The following is a 23,875-nucleotide window of genomic DNA, read 5'->3' on the forward strand; positions in this document are numbered from 1 at the left end:
GAGGCAAGATAAGGTTGTTCTCTTGCTGGCTATGCTTAATGAAAAGAATGACAAAACTTTCACTGTTTCTACGTTCTGGTAGAATATGGACGGTTGGCCCTGATAAGGTCAGCTCCTGATCCTAACCATAGTAGGAGAGAGTCAAAATTGAAACAGCTGAGGCCCAGTAATCAGACTGTCCAGCTATCCACCTGGAGTCTAGCAATCCAACAGTCAAAAAAAGTGGAGATGAAGGATAATAAATAAAATACTTTCCTTTTAAATTGGAAAGAACAAATCTCAGACTTTCAGCTGCTCTTGTTTAACTTCAAGGATGATACAGCAGTAGAGGAGGGGTGTCTAAGTAAATGTACAATCTGGGATTTCCATTTAGGGAGTAGTCTAATGGTAATATCATTGGATTTATAATCCAGAGATCCGGACTAAATGCTCTGGGTTATGTGTTCAAATCTCACTATAGCAACTGGTGCAAATTAACTTCAGTAGAGAAAAAAAAAATTGGGAATAGAAAAGTAATTTCAGCCATAAACTATCACTATCACTGGTTGTTAAAAACTCACTGGGTTCACTCATGCCCTTTAGGGAGGGAAATCTGCAATGAGTATTCAATGTGACTTCATGTTGACTCCAAACTGGACCAGCAATTAGGGATGGGTTAAAATAAAAAATCCATGCCAGAGATATCCCTGTACAATCAAAACAAAATAATCAGAGGGGAGAAGAATAGTGTATCTCTTATACTAGGCTCATCTTGGTGTGCAGCGTGAATCAAGATGTGCACAGAACAGCAGTTCACAAACACCAGTGTCACTCCATGTTAAGGTCCTACATGTCTTTGGCAGTGATTTATTAACTGCCAGCCTTTGGTGTTCTTTGAGAAGGATGTTATCCCTGCAGTTATCACGAGATTGTGCGCTAACACAGAGAAACCACTCTGGCTTAATAATCTTTGTATACATACATAACCATTGGAGCAGTTTGGTTCTGTACTGTCTTGGCATATTGAGAACAAATAAACATTGGAGTTTGACTTTCCCAACACCCCAAAGATAATTCGTACCTGTGCAACATATATTTACATATATTTCAAGAGGGTCCAAAAACTGAACAGACCCCCATTATATTTGGGCCAAAAGGCACTGGACAGTGGCCTTCCCTGACTACACCTTGGTGGCAGCTGCCTCAAGCTTTAGTGCGTCCACAGTGCGAAGTCCTGGACCTTACAATGTTAGCAACACTCAGCCGAATTCAACCCTTTTGTCGACGAGATCGACAAGCTTTGGGCAGACCAAAGAGTGATTTTCACGAGTTGATGGGCCTCCTGACACAGTCAATGTTTGCCTCGGTGAGAGCCCCGGGGAACAGACGGTTGAAATTCATCACAGAGCTGCACAGGACTTGTAATATCCTAATATTCCAGAAATATTCCTCATGATTTCCCAGAGGTGGATATTTCTATGTTAATGTGACACCGAAAATTGATTTCGGCATGTCACGCATCCAATGGATTGACTGTCTCTCCTGAGTTATTATCCAGATATTTCTGTGCACTTCAAGACAGCTCAGCCTCCTGCAAACCCTACCCCACCCCTGCAGACATTTACAGGGTTTCTGAGCTTGAGGGGTGTCCAGACCAGAGGCAGGGCCCAGCGTGGGAAGGACTGTAATACTGAACTTGTTCATTCTTTACTGTTCTGATTTATTTCTTAGTTTTTGCACCGAGATACAGTTTGCACAAAGATGGCGCAAAGATTTGTAATGCTGGACTTTTTATTTCTTTAGTTTTCTAATTTAGTTTTCTAATCTGTACCTAGGTACCTTTGTAGCACCATAAGTGGCGACTTTGTGGACTTTTCATTGTAATCACATGAATACATGTGACAATAAAGCTAATTCTAATTCTGCAGTTCTTACATAATGCAGGAAAGTGTGGCATTGGTCTTGGTGTCCCATCATTTACTTAGAAGTCTGTATACTACTCATGTTTTTATTTTAGTATCATCTCACTCCTGCTTACTCAATAATGCATTAGTAGTAAGTAATACTATTACTAATTTACTGCACCTATCCTATACACAGTTATAGTTCCATTCTTGAAAAATCACTACTTTAAGCAAAATGACTTTAAATGGATCATGGGTTCCATAGGAATTAATGTTAAAGCCAGATTTAGGCTCTTTTTGTCACTATACCATCCATGTATAGCACAGTCCTCTACAAGAATCTCAGGGAGTCCCTCTCCCACTGCAACTCCCAGATCATTTCCTCTGCTCTGAAGCTCTTCAGCCATGTTGTGAAACAAACTCGGTACCACAGCCACATTTGCTTCCTCAGTGCATGCCTCCGTAACCAACTCATCCCACATGGACTCCAGACCACCTTTAAACCAGCAGAGTTCGGACCCGAACAGGACAAACAGTACAGACTACAGATTCAAAAACACCAGCAACAGTTCTCCTTCAGGATCCTCCGCTCCACGTTTGCAGCAATGCGCCAGCACCTAACCTCTCTCCAGTCAGCCCTGCCTCAGCTGAGGGCCACACTCTCTCAGAATTGCAAAGGACCCACTCTGTACTACATCCTCAGGAGAATTCATACTCTCAACAAACAGTATTTCAATTCCATCTCAAACATCAAAAACTGTAAGTACAACACGGAACACTTCAACCCCAGGGCATCAATGTGGACTTCAACAGCTTCCTCATTTCCCCTTCCCCCACCTCGTCCTAGTTTCAAATTTCCAGCTCAGTTACTGCCTCCTTGACTTGTCCGACCTGCCTATCTTCTTTTCCACCTATCCACTCCACCCTCTCCTCCTTGACCTATCACCTTCATCTCCTCCCCCACTCACACATTGTACTCTATGCTGCTCTCTCCCCACCCCCACCCTCCTCTAGCTTATCTCTCCATGCTTCAGGCTCACTGCCTTTATTCCTGATGAAGGGCTTTTGCCCGAAACGTTGATTTCGCTGCTCGTTGGATGCTGCCTGAACTGCTGTGCTCTTCCAGCACCACTAATCCAGTATTTGATTTTCAGCATCTGCAGTCATTGTTTTTACCACAGTCCAATGCCTACCGGAATCAAATTGCAAGGCAATTGCTAAACAGAAGAAAGAAAATATAGCATTCTCCTAATCAAGGTTTTAAAACAACTGTATTTTCACATTGCTTTATCCTGTGGTAGAAATCAGTTCATACCAAGCCACTCAGTCCTGGTAATACAGTAATTGCCTTAATCATTTTTTGCCACCAGATGGCAATTCAGCACAAGTTGAGAACCACAGGAGAAGGGAGCAGAGTGAAGCTGGTCTGGGACTAAAGCAAAGAGGCACACACTGGAGGGAAGCATGGCCAGGAAGTGGCAATACTGGGAGGCAACACTAGCAGGTACGGAGGCAGTGCTGGAAGGGACTGGGATTGAAAATAACATTCAATTGGAAAGGCCAAGGTAGTGCAAAGGAATAGGCCATAAAAATACAACAATATTCAAACAAATTAATGTAAAATGCTTGGCAGATATTTATTTATACAATTCAAATTCACTCCCTGTTGCTAACTATTGTATCTGCATTGTAGCTTGCTACATTTTGTTGGGCTGCTGCCCAAAATAAATGTTGCTTCTACCATCGTCTTTCTGGGCCTGCGCTGTATAGTGTGGAAGAAGAAAACCACTCTCTGCTCCAACTAGAATAGTCATTTGTAATTAACAAGATGCAGTTATTTGTATGTTACAGCTAACATTGATCCGAGACACACATTGTCCGAGAGAGCAAGGACCACCAAATGAAACATCTCATCCCTTTAAGATACTAAACTATTCTCCCAGTATAGAGGCTGGTGATTATGGTACTTCTCGGTATTTATCTCTTCAAACCCATATACAACACTGCCCTCTTCAATGTTATCACCCAAGATTCAGTTAATCACGCTGACATCACCCCCCCCCCTATTTACTAGTGCACATAAGATTCAAATACTGCCCACCCTCCCCACTGTGCTTTAATCCCTATCACCATTCCATGTAGCAGATTTTTCCGGTGTTGGGTACACAGCTCTATTGTATCAGTGTTAGAGCTTTAGTTGATCTCAGGGAAACCAGAAAATGTGCTACTGTGAGTAAGTATTTGGTGGTCTTAATTTAATTTCATTTAAAAAAGAAATCTTTATTAGAGGGAGACTGTGACACAACTCATGCAATATTGCCTGCAGTGAGGTTCCTGCTTCTGTTTTCCTGCATAACATTTCAGCCAAATATCATAGATGTTTTGCTAAATGGTCTTATGGAAATTGAGAAATTCAATACACTTCTAAGCTGTCAACATGTCAATGCAGTTCTCAAAATCTTTATCTAATCTACAACCCTTTTATTTGGAAAGTCAGTCACAAACAAGCAGATAAAGGTTTGTAAGCACGTCCTTTACATTGAACAAAAGGCCCCTTAATAATAGATCATGAAAGGTCAGTGAAACATGGTGCTTAAGTGCTAGTTAAATGTTAATGCCAACAGAATTATTGCATTAACTTTCTTTTATTTGCTATTAGTGGCTTAAGCCATTAATCCACCTATCATTCTTCAACAACTTTGCTAAGGCACCTGAAAAATCCATCCCTCTGCAAAAATGGTTATCCTCAATTAACAACAGATGGATATGATAAGATTTCCATAACCTTTTCATAGTCTGAACAAACCTGATTGGCAGCACGTTGGCAGTTCTGAAAATACATCGAGGAGGTATCACTTTAAGTTGAAGATGGTTTCTCTCACTCTGAAGTAGTTTCTCATGATTCACAGACATAGTGAGCATCATGTTGTGCTTAACCAATCTCATGGTATCCGTCAATTATTTTTAGAAGCTGCTCCAAAAACCTTAGTACACTACAAGCAACATTCAAACAAATTTACTTGACCCCCTGAACTACATTCATGTAGGTACAAATAACAGAGTCAACCTGGGCTAAACAAAACAGGAGCAAGAATAAACTGAATAGGACAATGCAAATTATGTATGTTCATCTTAAGATTTACAGACCAATTAGTTTAACATGTAGTTGGAAAAGTTTGAGAAATAATAATTTGGGACATATGAATAAATATGATGTAATTAAGGAGATCCAACTGGATTTCTGAAGGGACAGTCATGTTCTTACTAACGGCGATCTTGCTTTGTGCACTCCTGTGCAGTGTAACCTTGTATGCCGTGTTCTAAGTGCCCTATGCTCGTATGTCCTTGCTCACTACGATCTGCCTTTACTGCTCACAAACAAAGTACTGCACTGTACTTAGGGACATGTGACTACAATAAATCAAATCAAAATCAAACCTTTAACTGACATTTTACTCTAGTGTTGTGAAGAGATAATGGGAAGGTTGATGAGGGCAATGCTGTTAATGTAGTGTACATGGACTTCCAGAAAACATTTCATAGTGTCACACAATTTTATGAACAAAGTTGGAGCTCACAGAGGAAAAGAACTACAGCAACAAGGCCTACTAACCTGGCCAAGTGACGGGAAACAGCAATTGTTAATGAATGTTTATCTTGCTGAGAAAAAGGTTTGTAGTGAAAGTCTGCATGGGTCAGTGTTGGGACTCTTGCCTCTCCTATCTTTAGGAATGATTTAAACTTGAGTAGAGGGCACAATTTCAAAATGTGCAGATGATATAAAACCTGGGAGCACTGTAAACTGTCAGGAGGATATTGCAGAATGTCATGGAACATCGACAAGTTGATGAAATAGGTAGATAGGCGACAGATAACATTCAATGCAAAGATTGAGTGATATGCTCAGTAGAAAGAACATGAAGAGGCAGTATACAATAAAGGGTGCTACACAAGAGGTTGTGCAGGAGCAGAAAGAATTGGTTGCACATGCATGAAAGAGGTTAATTGTGGCAGGACACTTTGCTACAGCAATTAATAAAATAGGGTGTCCTAGGTTTTATTAGTAGAGGCCTAAAATACAGGAACAAGGAGATTATACTGAATTGGTGTAAGACACTAGTTAGATCTCATCTGGAGTATTGTGTAACCTTCACAGGATGTGAAGACATTGGAGAAAGTGCAAAACAAGTTCATAAGAATGGCTCGAGGGATGAGAAACTTCAGTTATGGACATGAATTGGAGAAGCTGGGACTATTTTCCTGAGAAAGTAGAAGGTTCATCCCAGTCATTCCCTTTGCATTATAGCCCTGCAATAGTTTATCTTCAGGCGATTATTCAATTCTCTTTAAAAGTGACAAAAATTGTATTTATTAACTACTCTCTGAACATCTTGCCCTCTTGAATCTGCTTCTCAGTTCACAACACTTCCAACTGTGGTGTCTTCTGCAAATTTCAAATTGCCTCCCACTCCCAAAAACTAAGTCATTAGTTAGATGAGGAAAGCCTTGATGCTGATTCGTGGAGAACCCCATTTTACATTTTCATCTGATCTGAAAAATAACTGCTCACCACAACGTTGTTTTCTTTCATGCTGTTAATTTTATATCCATGCAGCCATTGCCCCTTTTACTTTCTAGGCATAAGCTTTGCTGACAAGACAATCAGGGGAAAGTGAGGACTGCAGATGCTGGAGATCAGAGTTGAAAAATGTGTTGCTGGAAAAGCGCAGGTCAGGCAGCATCCAAGGAGGAGAATCAACGTTTCCTGAAGAAGGGCTTATGCCCGAATGAGGAAGGTGTGCCAAGCAGACCAAGATAAAAGGTAGGGAGGAGGGACTTGGGGGAGGGGTGTTGGGAATGTGATAGGTGGAAGGAGGTTAAGGTGAGGGTGATAGGCCAGAGAGGGGGTGGGGACGGTGAGGTCAGGAAGAAGATTGCAGGTCAAGAAGGTGGTGCAGGGTCAGAGAGTTGGGACTGAGATAAGGTAGGGGGAGGCGAAATGAGGAAGCTGGAGAAATCTGCATTCATCCCTTGTGGTTGGAGGGTTCCTAGGCGGAAGATAAGGCGCTCTTCCTCCAGGCATCGTGTTGCCAAATCAGGTGATTGAAATCACATCAACCACATTCTTCTCATCAATAGTCTTTGACCTCAACAAAAAAAAAAGTACTTTGTTAAACATAAACCTTCCCTTAACTAACCCATGTTTGTCCCAGCAACTATGTCCTGGACTGTATTTTTACAAGCTCTCTGTACAATGCTACAGTAAAATCAACTGTCAAGTTCTTGGGTTTGTCCTCACCTTATTTTGAGCAACGTTTGCAAACCTCCAGCCCTTTGTCACCATGCCTGTATCCGAGGCCTGTATCTCTAAATTCCCCCAGCATTCAAGAGGAATATGATGTGGCCCTTATAGTGTCTCAAGTTAAGTACAGCCAACATTTCCAATATCTACTCTTTAACAGATTTAGACCAACCAGTGCCTCAATTACTCTTTTCTTCACTATGGCTAGGGAGGCTGTTTACATCTGTACTGAAGAAGGAAAAAAGGTTGTCATTTTGTACCTCAGCCTGCCGCCTGCATCCTGCATAAATCCCTAATTGGCACTCCACTTCTTTTTACTATCCTTTTACTATTCATAGGCTTGTTGAATTTGGGTGCAGATTATTGGAATTTTTTGGCTCGACCATGAGTTGGTGTATATGAACTTGATATCTTTTATTTTATCAGATATTTGTGCTAATAATCGGGGTTTCAGTTCATAAAAGCAGCATAGAGGTTGTATCCAAATATACCTGCCTTCATTATTGGGACTTTAATGTACTGCTTCATAGATTACTGGCCCTTTTAAATATCTGACTTGTAGCTTACTATCTTTCAGACAGCACTACGAGTAGCATTATAATTATTTTGTTCATCAATCTCTGGCCTATAAAACTATTTCTCCACTATATCACCTAACCGGTAAACAATAAGGTCTACTTTGCAGTCGTCTCCTAGTATGTTTGCATTTACAGTGCCTCCTGGGTGACTATGTGGAACATCCTGTTTTCATACACAAGATGCTGCTGCTCAAAGGTGATTAACATACAGCATAATATTTTTGGCAGACGTGTTTCGGTGACAAGAACTAGTGCTTCCTTGTTGGACCCTCGGTCTTCTTAAATTGAAGGACTGAGAACACTGTTAAAAGTCATTATTCTTTGAACTGCAATATCCCCCTCCATGTGGTTACTCCTGAGGGTCAATTGAGATCGTTGTTGTTTAGTGGTCAAAGAGTCTTAAAGGAATTGGTATTTTGGAGAGTCTGGCTCAGGAATGAAGTTGCGATGCAGGTCCTGTTTTATGTTGACAGCAGAAGATTACAAAGGGGAGGGGTGTGTCAAATGACATTTGAAAAAGTACTCAAAATCCATCACAATTTGATAAATTCTTTTGAGGTGAAAGGGCTTTCTTCATTTGAAGAACTGTGGGGTGCCTATTACATTAGACAAAATGTACATGGAAAAAGAAGTTAGAAAAAGAGGGAACAGGAAAGATGAGAACACCACAAGAGAAAGCAATGTGTAAAATGTGATGTTTATACAGTTTTAATGAAGTTTATATTTATTTTTCCGTTTAAAAATTAGTATTGCATAAATATAATTACTGCAGACAAGGGAAAAATTTCCATGTTAAAACACAGCTGTTAGAGTTTGTTTTAGGATCAAAAAGTGATATCTGAAAACTTAAATAAACAGGCTTGTCATTATTTTCTAGATTGCTCAGTAATCTCTAGCAATTAAAAGATTAATCTGCCAGGCGTGACTGGCATGAGCCGCCTAGAAGAAAAATCAGAAGCAGGAAATCAGACGAAGGCAAAGACAACCATTATTTGATAATCAAGAGTCATCCATTTCAGCTTATCAGAGTCTGTTTGGTTTCCAATTAGCACGCAAGAACAGGACCCAGAATGATGGACATGAGTCAGATTACTGATAATTGACAAGAGAAGTCTGTGCGTGTCTCTGTCTGTGTGCCTGGCGGGGTGGGGGTCCTTCAGATAAAGTCTACTCAAATACATTCAATGAGACTTGGCAATTTTACACGAGAAAAAGGACTGAAAGGATCACTTCTAAACGACTTTAACTTGAACCTCACAAAATACATGTTAGGACCACACAGGTCGGAACAGTTGAGTCACAATATCCAGAAATAAAACCTTTAGTTTGCAGCAGGCGCCTTCCTCTAATGCTGGGGGGTGGGAATATAAATAGGATCTTGGGAAGCATTGCTCCAGGAATAGAACACAAGTTCAGTTTCACTACCTCATCCATCAATTCCACTTCGGTTCTTAGCTAAAGAAATAAAATCTAAATTTTATTACTGTAAAGTGTCCTTGTATCCTTAAAATATGCAGGGTCACAGCTAACTCCGATCTCTCAGAATGGCAGGATTTTATGTCCGAGGTTAAAATTAGATTATGGACTATCTAAATACTTTGGTACAATTCTATGAAATTTAAATCAAGATCCTGTATCAAGTACAAATTAGATGATCCCTAAATTTGAAAGACTGAAAAGCTAAATACTTGAACAGGGGTATCATACAAGTGAAACATACTATCCCCTCCATACATATGCAGGGTAGTGACATTGAAACGAAGAGACAACTATCAGATCCAAATACCTCTGGCTTAATAACAAACCAAATGTCTATATCGATATCCTGTGCTTTTAGTTTTTCTGTGTCTACAAGGCTAGATCCAAGATTAAAGCTGTTGAATTCTACAATGAGTGAAAAGAACCCAACAAAGCCTGTTTTTTTTGCAAAAAGGGGGGCAATCATGTACGTTGTGCTAAGGACACAGAAAATGTGATTCCAAGGAACTAAGGGTGGTCAAATTCTGATCACATGTGAAGGAGCTTTGAAGCTGAGATCAATTGCTCACTTTCTTGGTTTCTGAGCTCCCACATCCATTCAGTGACAAATAGCACATCATTTAGAACAGAAAATGCAAAACAAAAAATCAGGTCAAACCTTCGCCTGTATAAACATGCAAAACAGCAAGGGTTGCTGCCTATCAGCTGACATGGCCCAACTGGACTTCAAGAAAACGTTTCTGTGCAATATTTTAAGGAAAGCTTGTAACTGCAAATTTCCTTCAAATGCAATCATTCCTGCTTTCAGCCAAATTACACCCAAAATTTGACCAGCAATAATTTTTTATATTTAAAAAAAAATCAATTCCAGTATCCACTGAAATGTGACTGGTGGCTGTTGAACAACTTTGTGCTACTTGTCCACTGAATGGGTGGGGAGGGAAGAAACTTGTGGTGATGGTTGCAATATTTTGATTGGCTGCGGGGGGGACGAGACTGTCACACACCTCCTTCTGGAATGTGCCTATGCAGAGGAAGTCTGGAGAGGAATGCAGTGGTGCTTGTCGAGGTTCGTCCCGAGCAGCGCCGTGAAGCGGGACTCCGTGCTCTACGGCCTGTTCCCCGGGACTCACACCGAGACGAACATTAACTGCGCCTGGAGGATCATCAACTCGGTGAAGGACGCTCTCTGGGCGGTCCGAAACCTGTTGATCTTCCAGCTGAAGGAGTTGACCCCGACCGAGTGTTGCAGACTGGCACATTCCAAGGTCCAAGACTACGTGTTGAGGGACGCGCTGAAGCTTGGGGCAGCTGCCGCCAAGGCGCGGTGGGGAAAGACCACCGTGTAAGATCGGCCTGCCGAAAGAAGAACAGGGGGCCCATACGGACGTTTTTTTGGGCTCTGCTGATGCCTCAGCCAAATATATGTATATATACAAGATTGAAAAAATGCACAGGATTGTAAAGGACAAGAATAAAGTCGAATCTGTGTTTGTAAATATGGACATATGTATGGCATGATCCAATGTACAGACCATCAAATCATTTATGAATAAAGTATATTTTTGAAATAAAAAAAAAAAAAAATTTTGATTGGCTGACAAAACTAGATTGAAGGGAGCCAGAAAGCCCTCCAGCCTACGTGATCATACACCGGGGAGAGTCAATACCAGGCATCTAGCTCCATGAATCCAGATGCAGTGCTGCAACAAGTTCGCATACCCGACACAAGTGATCAAGTTCAATGAGTAGATCTTCCATCACCATATCCAACAAGCTGCATTAATAGTCTCAGACATTGCTCAATTCACCACAGCCCCACTGTTCATCTACCAAGAATTTCTATCGGGACTTATATTGTGCACTTATATCATTTGTCACACCCTTATACTCTTAGCACGCAAGCCTTAAAAACACATCCCACAACACAAACACTGCAGCAGATATTCAACCATATTACACAAACAAACTGCAGAATGGTCACTGACTTGTTTTGCAAACAGGAGGAAAGTAAGTTGATAGCCAAAAAGGGCAGTTGAAACTAGCCAGGGAGCCAGGTACAGATGTACCTTCCCCTCCAGATGGAGATGATGGTCAGTCATTACTGATATTATGGCCAGTGACAACACTTCAACCACTGAAAATAATGACATTCACATCACTACCCCTCTTCCGAACACACTATTTTCTAATTATGCCACATTGTTTTGATTTAGGACAAAGGCAGCAGTTAATGCACAGGAACATTACCTCCAAGTTCCTTTGCAAGCCACACGTCATCCTAACTTGGAACTATCCTGCTGTCACTTATTCCCGCTCCCCCCCTCCCCCGCCCATCTCTAATGAAGGCAATTTGACAACTCCATGCTGCCTGCTGATTTCAATGATTTGTGTTCAGCATGTGCTAAGCTTTCACTGTGGCTGGGTCAAAAAACCTGCATTGCCCTTTCTACAACAGATAAACTGCAGCAATTCAAGTTGTCAGCTCACCACCTTATTCCTAGACAATTAGGGATGTGGACCAAATGCCAGCATTCCAGGAAAGGCAACATCCCAAAAATGAATAAAGTATAAGCTGCAGATGACATAAGTAAGTGTCTCTCCATTTTCCTTCTCCTGCTCTACATGACCAACCTACCACTGTGCCACGGGCTTTTCAGATACCCAGCAAGAAAACACACTCTCGTCAGGCAATGGTGGAAGAAAACAGTGATGTTGAAAACTCAATCCATCAATTTTGGGCTCTTAGCCCCAAGATCAGATACGAATGCTGCACATTTTCCAAAGGAGGAGAACAAATATACAATTTAAACATTGTAGGACACCAGGCAGCAGGTGTCACAGAAATTCACAAAGACTGGAGTCCATTTTCTCAAAAGTGGTGTAAGATTGGAGTTAACTTTTAATCATCAATAATTTTGACTTAATTAAGCAAGTGAAGAATCAAATTATATTCTATTTAATTGTGGTCAGTTGTAAAACAGCTTCTGTAAGAAATAATAGCTACATGGTGTAGGTCAAAAGAAGGTCACGGGTTTATGGTTGCCTTTATGGTTTGAACATTGAGATTAATAAATGTGAAAGTAGTTTCAAGTGAAATGCTTTTACTCAGATACACAATTGTTTTCTCAATTGATTTAGTTTTGTAGTTTAATGTAATAGGTTGGTGTCTACTAGTTGTGTGGTTATTTTGACCTTTAATTTTCTTTAAATACCAACAGTAATTGTAGAGTCATTGAGTTCTTTCAGTTACAAGATTTGGAGAAAATTCAGATGCATCAGTGGGACACATGGGATGATATTAAATCACATGTGGTAGGGGGTTAACATTACATACTCTAGGTTAACACATACATTTTCTATTGGTGTCACCTTATGGAAAATATCTCTGGAGTTAATAACAGAGGTAAGCTGGCATAATAAAAGATGATCAACACAAAGAAGGAACGAGCAGCAAGTCCAAGTGATGTCACCGAGATGTCCATCATTTTTAAAAAAACTGAACAGGAATTTGACACAAATGTCATAAATAATCTGAGATTGATGATGTGCTGTTCAGGTAATGACAAGTCGATTAGAGTTCAGGACATCTCTGATCGTGCACAGAGGTAGTAGCTAGTAAGGATTAACAACTGGTGATTTTTAATTAGTTCAGTGTGCAACAAGGAAGACTGAATACAGGAGGAGAACTTCAATCAACAGAAGAAAGGCACACTCAGTCAACGTGTGTCCAAACTGGTGCCAAAAGGGATTGACTGAAACATCTTTAGATAAGTATCATTCCTTTTGCTTCTGTTTTGATAAATAATAGAAACCCTGAAGCACCTGTACCTGGAATGGGTCTTGTAACTAATCTGGACTGCTAAACTGCTAGACTGGCTCCCTCAACCTCAGTCGCGGACGTACAATCAATGTTAAAGAGAACCTCCAAAAATTCACAATGGGCAATTTAATTTGCCCAATAACTCAGACACAACCAGTTCAGATTGCTGCCACCAATGTGGTGTTGGTTCAGTCTGAAATTGGGCCAAATGGACAGTGTCACAGGATCAAAAGCAGATAAACTACCTTGAATCAACCAAACTGCCGGAAACAAAAGCAAACTCCTATTGACCTTGTAAAATCCTCTTTACTAATATCTGGCAACTAGTGTCAAGATTGGGAGAGCTCTCCCACAGACCAGACAAGTAATAGCCTTACATAGGCATGGTCACAGAATCATATCTTGCAATGTACCGAATACTACTCTCACTGCCTTTGGGTATGTCCTGTTCTGCTAGCAGGACAGAACCAAAAGGTAGGACACAGTGGTATACACAGTTAAGAGGGAGGTGCCCCAGCGTCCTCAACATTGCTGTGGGCTCCACGAGATCTCATGGCATCAGGTTAAATAGGTAAGGAAACCTCCTGCTGATTACCATATAGCGCAACCCTTCCCTCCACCATGGCTGATGAATCAAACCTCCATGTTGTACACCACTTGGAGGAAGCACTGAGGTCTTCCTCAAAGACATTAACCATCTACTCTACTGGAAGACAGCTGTCTTCCAAGTGGTCAACGAATAAATCTTTTCAATCAATCACCAACCTTCAATTCGTCATGGTGGCTAAAATGGAGCTGACACAAAAGGACGGCAGAGAGAAAATACTGTAACTGCTGTCAGGATACCTGGCATCAACGTAAATGATTCACTGCTAATGTTTACACACCAGATGTACCTCGAAGAAGTGAAATCCCATTCATTTCCTGTAGATGGCAGAGTTGGCATGAGACCACCACAAAGTAATGCATTTGCTGTCAATGGCCCCTCAAATTAATTTTGTTAAATCATCCCATTCAGAAAGGTCGTGTTTTAGGGATTAAACCTCAATATGACACTGTGGTAGTGCCTCTACCACTCAGTCAAGCTGCCTGGATTCAAGTCCCACCTGCTCCAGATGGTTGTAATAATATTTCTGAACAGGTGGATTAAAATTATTGTGACTCCTCCAGGACATCTAGACTTTAACCTGGACCTACTAGCCCAGAATACACAACACTTGGACAACCCCTTGTACAATGGGCAAGCCTGCAACCCTGTCAGAGATAGGTTTTTTCTCTGCCAGTCTGTCTGTGTCTGGCAAGAAAAGCATTAAATTGAGTTAGTTCCACTTGATGGCAAGCCACAGTAACCTCCTTTACACAACAGTGAATGGCAAACTAGAATCGGTTCTAATCCCAGCAACTTCAACCGGAAGAAGCCAGACACAAACACTCATCACAGCCACCTTCACAGCTACAGACAATGGTGTCCTCACCCTGGGGATTAGCTTGGAGTTGTATTTGCAACAGGGGGCAGACTTCAATGAGGACATCATTAACGAAGAACAGGCTCACACAGCATTCCTCACTGAGGTAGGAGAATTGTTCAATGAACGCCCTGGGTGGATGTGGCCTCTGTTGGTTACTCTTTTCTTCCTAAAGCACATCGGTCTTCCAACAATTTATCCGAGGAGAAAGTGAGGACTGCCGATGCTGGAGATCAGAGTGAAAAAAAAAGTGTGGTGCTGGAAAAGCACAGCCAGTCAGGCAGCATTTGAGGAACAGGAAAGTTGATGCTTTGAGCACAAGCTCTTCATCAGGAACATGCTCGAAGTGTCAACTCTCCTGTTCCTTGCATGCTGCCTGACGAGCTGTGCTTTTCCAGCACCATACTTTTTTTCACTCTGATCTCCAGCATCTGCAGTCCTCACTTTCTCCTAGTTGATTATAGCCTTATTGCAAAGACTCTTCCAAGAGAGCCCACCTTGAAGGTCTCTTCCTCCCTGTACAAGGACCTCAGTGAGTCTCTCTCTCGCTCCCCCCCCCCCCCCCCCCCCCACCCCCGGTTGTCTCCTCTCCCCTGAAGGTCTTCAGCCACACCTGAAGCAGACCTACAACTAGAGCTACATCTCCTTCCTCAGTGCCTGCCTATGGAACCAACTGATCCCATATGGACTTCAGACTATATTCAGATCATCACAATTTGGACCTGACCAGGACAACTACTGTCTACAGCAAATCCAAAGCCTCCAGAAATGGTTCTCCCTCTGGATCCTCCACTCTACGCTCACAGCCATGCCCCACCACCTACACTCCCTGCGGTCAGCCCTCAGGGCCTCACTCTCCCAGACCTGCAAAGGATCTCTGCTGTTCTTCTTCCTGAGAAGCATCCACACACTCAACAAACACTTTTTTCTCCAGCATTCGGACATCAAGGAATGTAAGTACGCAAAGCGTTCATGTACTTACCTCCAAACTTGGGATTCCTCGATCATCCCAGAACCTTCTCCCAGCCTCTGGAACCGCTCAGACACCATTGGCCATGGGGCTGCTACAGCCATCACCACCGCAGCAAATGATGATGTCACTTCCACCCCCGCCAACCCACAGACTGCAGCCACTGCCGACCATACCACCTCCGCAATTGCTGCCAAGGCAACCACCTCCACAACTGCCACCAGAACCACCGTGAAGCCTACTCAGCACATTACTTCCACCCCTGTAGTTGCTGCAGCCTCAGCCACTTCCGCCCCCACCAACACCACTCATCGGAACACTGCCAAAGATATCATTAACGCCACAACTGCCCCTGCGGATGCCACCAAATGCACAGTGTTCACCTCCCCTGACCCTCATCTTGTGATGTCACCCACGTTACTATGACCACACCCACTCTCTGCCCAGAATTCTCAACTCCAGCTCTACACCAGGTCCTAGGTCCCAGCTCTGTCATGTTTTACTATCCCCCAGACCTCTCCCTCACGGAGAATGGATGATCAGTCCTCAATAAAAGGTCTCATCTTCATCCTACATCCATGAATTCAACATGTGTTTTGGCATCAAACTTTTTTTCTGCCTCCTCCGCGCTTACTTTTCCCATCAGGACTCCCATCCGTCTTCTGAGGACCCCTTCTCCCGCCTCCAATGCACTCCATCTACTTGGATACCCAGTGCTGTTCTGTTACCCAGCCTCGATCCCTTCATCTCCAACTGCCACCATGACACTTACCGCCTCAACATGTCCACACCTCCCACCCACTCCAACCTCTCACCCTCGCAGCCTTCCACTCCAACCCCAACCTCTCCATCAAAGCATCAGACAGGGGGGCAGTGGCAGTTTGGTGTAGTGACCTTGACCATGATCTCACCTCCCATCATCAATCCATCATCTTCCGGACCATACACAACCTCATCACCTCAGGGGATCTCTCAGCAACAGCCTCCAACTTCAGTCTGGGAACCCTACACCACCCAGTTCTACCCCTTACCCAAAATTCTCAAACCTGACTACCCCAGTCGGCCCATCGTCTCCACCTGCTCCTGCCCTACCAAATTATCTCTGCATACCTTGACACCATCCTGTCCCCTATGGTTCAGGATCTCCCCACATACATTTGAGACACCACCTACGCCCTCCTCCTCCATGACGTTGAGTTCCCCAGTCCCCAGTGTCACATCTGTGCCACGGATGTCCACCCCTATACAAAGGCTCCCAAGCCCTCCGTTTTGTCCTCTCCAACCAACCCAACCAGTACCCTTCCACTGACTCACTCATTCGATTGGCTAAACTGGTCCTCACATTCTTGATGAAGAGCTTATACTCAAAACATTGACTCTTTCTTCTCGGATGCTGCCTGACCGGCCGTGCTTTCCAAGCATCACACTTTTTGAATCTGACAAAAATTTATCCTGTGTGACAACATCTATCTGTGTCACACAGCAACAATGTGGTCTTCAAAACTGGGACTTTATTTGCTAATTCTGAAGTTTCTCACAAGACAACATACTGAGTGCTAATATTCAGTAGTAGTAAACACTTAATCAAAGTAAAGCTATCGCCAAAACAGAAAGAAAAATATTAAGTTATTACTCTGAATTAATTCTATACTTGTGGATGTTATGGACTAGGCCAGACCTCTCAAAACATTTTTAAGCAGGTCGTCCAGACCATAACTTTGCTATTTGTTTCAGCTAAGTGTATAGTGGATATTCCCGGAATAAATTAGCTGGTTTGAATGCCAAGTTTTGAACAAACAAAATTTATTTACAAAACTACGGAATGAAACACAAAGAACAGAAAACTGAATACCGGATAACTTACTCTATCCGAACCCAACCTAATGATGCTGTTCCGAAAATACTTGTAACTGTCCCAACACACACATCCCTGAGCACAGAGTAAAAATGAACCAAACTAGACCTTACAGGCTTGAAGTTAGAGAGGGAGTACAGCAACATGTTTCACACATTCCCTGCTGGAACTGAACTGGTGAAAGTTCTGAACAGAATCAAAAATTACTCTAATCTAAACTAAGGCTAGCCACGCAGCTAGCTGGCCTCTCCCATTAGATTATACCAGTTTTTTTAAATACGTGGAAGTTTTGGCCTGAAGCACCATCTGTTAGGGGGTAAACAAAGGGCCCCAGTAAAACTTTCAAACCCAGCCTAGTCAGAGCCTGGCTATTTACCCCCTCTCTGGAAAAAACACTCAAGGGCATAGTAACCTTGTAAAAAGAGCCAGTATTACGATATAGGTCATGCAAAATAATATTGACAAGCAATTATAAACAACCACTTGTATACTTCATCATTCAACTATCTACCCTGCAATTCCTGCATATTACACTTTGTATTTTTATAAGGCTGTGCATTACTTTAAGAATGTGTTGTAATATTCTAATAATGTTACTTTTATCAGTGAGGCATTCACAGAGCTCATCTATCATTAATATTGGCAATATAACTAAGTCATTTCACTTTCTCTTGGAATTAAAGGGGAGATATTACCTTAGTCAATTTATAACAATGCTCTGCGGTGCATTCTGCTTTGCTGGTTGGATTACTTAATGCAAATATAATTGGACGCTCATTGAAGCTTGCCATGTCTTTGATGATCTGTTCTGTAAATGCACCACCAATTGCAGAAACTCCTGAAAGAAACAAGCAGTCAGATAAAATCAATCCACAGGGTCCTGTCTCCCTGTATTTTAAGAATACTGCTCACCATCACAAAAAGGGGGAAAAAAACTGCAAGGAACAAGATATCATAACAAAATCAGAATTGGAAGTCAAAAACATTTTTTGGCTTACACCAGACAGAATACCATCAATGAGTACTACATGCAAATCTCCCAAATATGAAAAAGTAACAATGTAGGAGATTCCTGGTCATCTCATTGTACCAGAACAGGAAAATAGAGCTTCAAATGTGTCCTGGATGTTCCTCACATTGATACTTCTCATGAAGCAGGAAGCTCTGCAGCTGAAAGAAGCAAACCATGTTTGAGAATAGGTGAAAGACAAGGTAAAGTAGATGATTAGAGTTTGTCGACCTATTTATGTTGTGTGACTAATAATGATTGAAACCTCAATGAAGTACCTATATTTCTATGATAATCAACAATTTCATTTAAAAAGCAGTAGCCTCTATTCATTAACCTATCTGCAAAGGTTGCAAGCACAATTGACTTAATTTGACTCAATATACTCTTCAGTAAATTGAATTTGCAATTACATTTTTTGGAGCTCAACAATAAATTATAGCACAACGCATATGCAGAACATAACAATTTTACGATCGATTTGAATGACAATAAGTTCACAAAAACAAACATACAAAAAGGAGGATTACACATGAGCTTGTTTCTAACCCAATTTAAGAACAATTTGTATTAAACTTTAATTTTTGTTATATTCTGCATATCAGTGTTGTGCTGTATTTTATTGTTGAGCTCCAACAATTTTAATTACAAATTATTTGACTGAAAAATATATTGAGACACATTAAGGTGATTGCAACCCATGCATAAAGGCTGCTCTTTTTTCATCTGTGCAGATTCACTAAAAGGAAACAGGGGCATTTAATGAGGGTTTCAGCAGCAGCAATGCTAAGACAGGATCAACTCTGGCGAGGTTATGGAGGTGGAAACCTGACTGATGACATCATACAGTCAAATGGGACACCAAGGCTGCAAATTTACTGGCTTAATCTCAAACTGTTGCCTGGGAGAGGACTGGAGTTTTGAGTGGATACTGAAAACAATAGCTTCGCTCTTCACCAATGCTGGACGTGAGGTAAACCAATCTGACCATTTAGCTATAGTGAAAGAGTGGAGGGAGGAGGGGACAGGTGGAGCTAAGTGTCATTAGTGTACATGTGAAGAATAACTGCAACTTTGGATAATACCCCAAGGAGCAGGACATTGCTGAGAAATATGGAGATGGTTCAACTGTAGATTCTCAAGTTTTCCAGCGATAGTAATTCAAGAATGGGGAAGAGAAGCCATTGTAAGTGTAAGCATATCTTGACTATGACTAGTTGGATAAGAATGGAACCAGGTGAGAACAGTCCAACTCAGCTGGGCTACACAGTGTGGAGGCTGCAGACAAGTCAGGCAGCAAAAGGCAATAAAGCTGGCCTTCATCACAGTCACAAAGCTCCGTTTCAGTACTGTGGCAGGGTTGGAAATGGAATTGAAGGGATTCAAGCGGTGAGTTCTGAGGAAAGCTGGGAACAGATTTGGGAAATGATTCAGGGATTTTGGAAAGGAAAGGGAAAGTGGGGATGAGATGGTACATTGCAAGGACATAGAAGTAAGTGTGGTGTTTTTGATGCCAAGGTGATGTTGGCTGAAAGATGATTATGGGCAGGTCAATCCCTAAAATGAGAACCCATTCTGGGCCCAGATGGAAGCCAGGAGGGGATTTTTGCCTTGCAGGTTTTTGGGAATAGGATTGAGGGGCAGGAGGAGATTTCATGGGGGAGATGAGCTTTTAGAGGGCAAGAGTGGGAATAGGAAAGAAAATTGTGAAAGGAAGCTTAAAAAGAAAAATTGTCATAAAGCTCCATATTTCTCTTGCACTTTGATGCTGCTGGAAGAATGATTTAAGCTCTAGTGGCAAGTCTGCAGTGCTGCTGTTGATTTAGTGTGGTTTACTTTGCTTAATAATCAATATTATTAAAAGTTTTTTTTAAATAACAGACCAATATGAACAAATGCAGGCCAGATGAGGGAAAAAAGCACAAAACCTGCTATACCATTAGAATGACAGTAGTTATCACCTTTTAAGAAAGGAGCGAGAGAGAAAGCAGGAAAGTATAGACCAGTTAGTCTGACCTCAGTGGTGGGAAAGATGCTGGAGTCAATTATAAAGGATGAAATTATGACACATCTGGATAGCAGTAACAGGATAGGTCAGACTCAGCTGGGATTTATGAAGGGGAAATCATGCCTGACCAATCTTCTGGAATTTTTTGAGGATGTAACTCTGAAGATGGACAAGGGAGATCCAGTGGATGTAGTGTACCTGGACTTTCAGAAAGCCTTTGATAAAGTCCCACACAGGAGGTTAGTGAGCAAAATTAGGTGCATGGTATTGGGGGCAAAGTACTGACTTGGATTGAAAATTGGTTGGCTGACAGGAAACAGTAGTGAGAAATGGCTCCCTTTCGGAATGGCAGGTGGTGACCAGTGGGATACTGCAGGGATCAGTGCTGGGACTGCAACTTTTTACAATATATATTAATGATATAGAAGATGGTATTAATAGTAACATTAGCAAATTTGCTGATGATACAAAGCTGGGTGGCAGGGTGAAATGTGAGGAGATTACAGGGTGACCTGGACAGGTTAGGTGAGTGGACTGATGCATGGCAGATGCAGTTTAATGTGGATAACTGTATGGTTATCCACTTTGGTGGCAAGAACAGGAAGGCAGATTACTACTTAAATGGAGTCAAGTTAGGTAAAGGGGCAGTACAGATCTGGGTGTTCTTGTACACCAATCAATGAAGGCAAGCATGCAGATACAGCAGGGAGAGAAGAAAGCTAAAGCATGCTGGCCTTCATAACAAGAGGGATTGACTATAGAAGCAAAGAGGTTCTTCTGCAGCTGGACAGGGCCCTGATGAGACCGCACCTGGAATAGTGTGTGCAGTTCTGGTCTCCAAATTTGAGCAAGACATTCTGGCTATTGAGGGAGTGCAGCATAGGTTCACAAGGTCATTTCCTGGAATGGCGGGACTATCTTCTGTTGAAAGATTGGAGTGACTGGGCTTATATACCCTTGAGTTTAGAAGACTGAGAGGGTATCTGATTGAGACGTATAAGATTATTAAAGGATTGGACACTCTGGAGGCAGGAAACATGTTTCCGCTGATGGGTGAGTCCCAAACCAGAGGACACAGCTTAAAAATATGGGGTAGACCATTTAGGACAGGTGAGGAGAAACGTCTTCACCCAGAGTGTGGTGGCTGTGTGGAATGCTCTGCCCCAGAAGGCAGTGGAGGCCCAGTCTCTGGATTCGTTTAAGAAAGAGTTGGATAGAGCTCTCAAGGATAGTGGAATCAAGGGTTATGGAGATAAGGCAGGAACAGGATACTGAATGAGGATGATCAGCCATGATCATAATGAATGGTGGTGCAGGCTCGAAGGGCAGAATGGCCTACTCCTGCACCTATTTTCTATTGACACAGATAGCAGGATCATAAGAATAAAAATAGCACTTGGTGATGAAAACTGGTGTGCTGGCTAGTTTACAGTGCCAAAAAAAATTCCTATTTCTTTTCATGCATTCTAGGAGAGGGAAATTTGATGAAGTATTTTTAAAAAAAAGTCTACTTAATGAGGAGGCAAACAGAATGTAGGAGTTAGCAGAGGAAGGTTTATTTTAAAATGCCATATACCTATAATTGCAGTAGGTTTGAGAGACCGAACAACATCATCCAGGTTCCTCAGCTCACAATGTGGATGAGCAAAGCGCATTTTCTGCTCAGTCAGGTTGGCACGCCCCTTAAAGACACAGAAAAACAAACATACTAAAATGTTACAGACAAAATTATTTAAAGCTTTTCTTTTTCATCTCTAATTTAAAAAGAAATGCTTAGAGATACTGTTGTGGGTCAGATGCACGACCGAGCCACACACGCACTCATAAACAAGTCGATCATATTGAAAAAAACTTTGCTTCTATTAATGTAGACTGAATCAAACGCTGAAGAAATTACTTGTAATGCCATGTAGGTCCCATTCACACCAGCTGCTTGGAATACAAGTGCGAGTACAAGAGATTTTAGGAGAACATCAAATTATGGTAGTATCAGGAGTTCACATACCTGCTGTCCCAACTCCTTTAAGAGGAACCTTCATCCCAGTGGACAAGGGAAAGCCTACCACTGTATAATGTGTCTATACTATTATATGGGCACAGATAAGCTCTCATGCAGCCTGGCATCCATTCAGAGGTCACAACAGGTTCCAAACCTCTCAGAGTTGGAGAATTCACACTGAGAAATGCTATCATGCCAAGAATGGTGCTGGGATAAAAATATAATTTACAGGGCCACAGAAAAAGAAAAGATATATCAATAAGAAATGGCCAAAATGGGTTTCTTACACCCCTTTTCATTTTACTGTGACTATCAATACTCTCCTGTCAACATACTACCACTGAACACCATTGCAAACAAGTATTATGTATATCCTGCAACCCAAAAACAGCAGTAAAGAGTGTATGGAACATGGACACACCACCAACTGCATATTTAAATGATATTTAGCCTATCACCACCACCAGCTAAACTGTTGATGCCATTAACTGAAAATGCATTGTGCGGTATATGCAGGTTCCCAGTGGTAGCTCAATCCATCCAGACAGTATCTAGAAATTGGTTAATACTTATATGAACATCTAGTTTAAAACATCAAACATTAATCACAAAAATAGGTCTGCTAAAATAAATCAGTCTGAACAAAACAAATCTATTGGAGAGACAGGGCTGATGACTACAGGTGAACAAACAGAGAAGATGTACCCTCACCTTAACCAGACAGAATTGCAACCAGTAGCTGTTGACAACAGATTGGTTTGAGAACAGTCTATAAAATATGGCAGAGCACAAACCACAAAAGAGAGATAACCACAATATTTTATACTTGAAAAGGCGTATATGAGACAAAAAGGATGTTTTACTTTGGACAGCTTTAAAAAGGAGTAATTTTAATCATGAAGTCTGGATGGAAAATAGTGAGGTATGTTTGACATTTTCCTTCCTTTGATTTCACTTAAAAATGGGTGACTCATTTGACTACGTCAGTTCCCCGAAAGACAGGTTAGTTTAAAATTAGCTCTCAACATTTTCGTTTTGTTTCAACATCACGCACATGTCCATTCAAATCCCACCTTATAAAATGTTCTTAAAATCTGCAAAATGACATCACTGATCAGCTTTCAGGGAAACTTTAATGTAAGAAATAAAGATGAGAAAAGGGAGAGGCAACAAATGATCAATAGGCACTTTGTACATGTGTTTAAGAATCTTTTGAGAATTTTGGCGGTTCGTTTAAAAGGTAATTTCCACAGAATCAAAGTACAATGCAGTGAGAATAGAAGGAAACTGTGAAGTCCATGGTGAGCCCAGCAGCCATTTGGTGGAGCTATCCAATTAGTCTCGCTCCCCTGTTCCCTCCCAGAGCTCTAATTTTCTTCACTCCAAGAATCTATTTTATTTTCTTTACCACTGATCCTGCTTCACCAGCCCTTCAGGCACTGCATGCCCAACCAACCATACTTGGTTGTGTAATGTTTTTTAACCCTCAAGTCTGATCTGGTT

The 23,875-nt window shown here is 41.7% G+C and overlaps 1 protein-coding gene and 1 long non-coding RNA gene across 3 annotated transcripts in view; one reads left to right on the top strand and one right to left on the bottom strand.

The window, feature by feature from the left end:
- Nucleotides 1–23,875, bottom strand: part of me1 (malic enzyme 1, NADP(+)-dependent, cytosolic) — a 420,143-nt gene that overhangs the window by 43,516 nt on the left and 352,752 nt on the right. For both annotated transcript variants that reach the window (XM_072554540.1, XM_072554546.1), the window contains exons 10-11: nucleotides 21,950–22,055; nucleotides 18,052–18,194 (exon numbers count right to left, since the gene is read on the bottom strand). In XM_072554540.1, coding sequence (XP_072410641.1) covers nucleotides 18,052–18,194; nucleotides 21,950–22,055 — 249 coding nt within the window. The remainder of the gene's footprint in view (nucleotides 1–18,051; nucleotides 18,195–21,949; nucleotides 22,056–23,875) is intronic.
- LOC140460158 (uncharacterized) lies at nucleotides 3,252–8,900 on the top strand. The gene is made up of 3 exons (XR_011953891.1): nucleotides 3,252–3,387; nucleotides 6,522–6,705; nucleotides 8,641–8,900. It is a non-coding gene; the product is annotated as an uncharacterized lncRNA (long non-coding RNA).

This window comes from Chiloscyllium punctatum, chromosome 3 (genome assembly GCF_047496795.1).
Source record: "Chiloscyllium punctatum isolate Juve2018m chromosome 3, sChiPun1.3, whole genome shotgun sequence".
In the NCBI taxonomy this organism is placed as follows: Eukaryota; Metazoa; Chordata; class Chondrichthyes; order Orectolobiformes; family Hemiscylliidae; genus Chiloscyllium; species Chiloscyllium punctatum.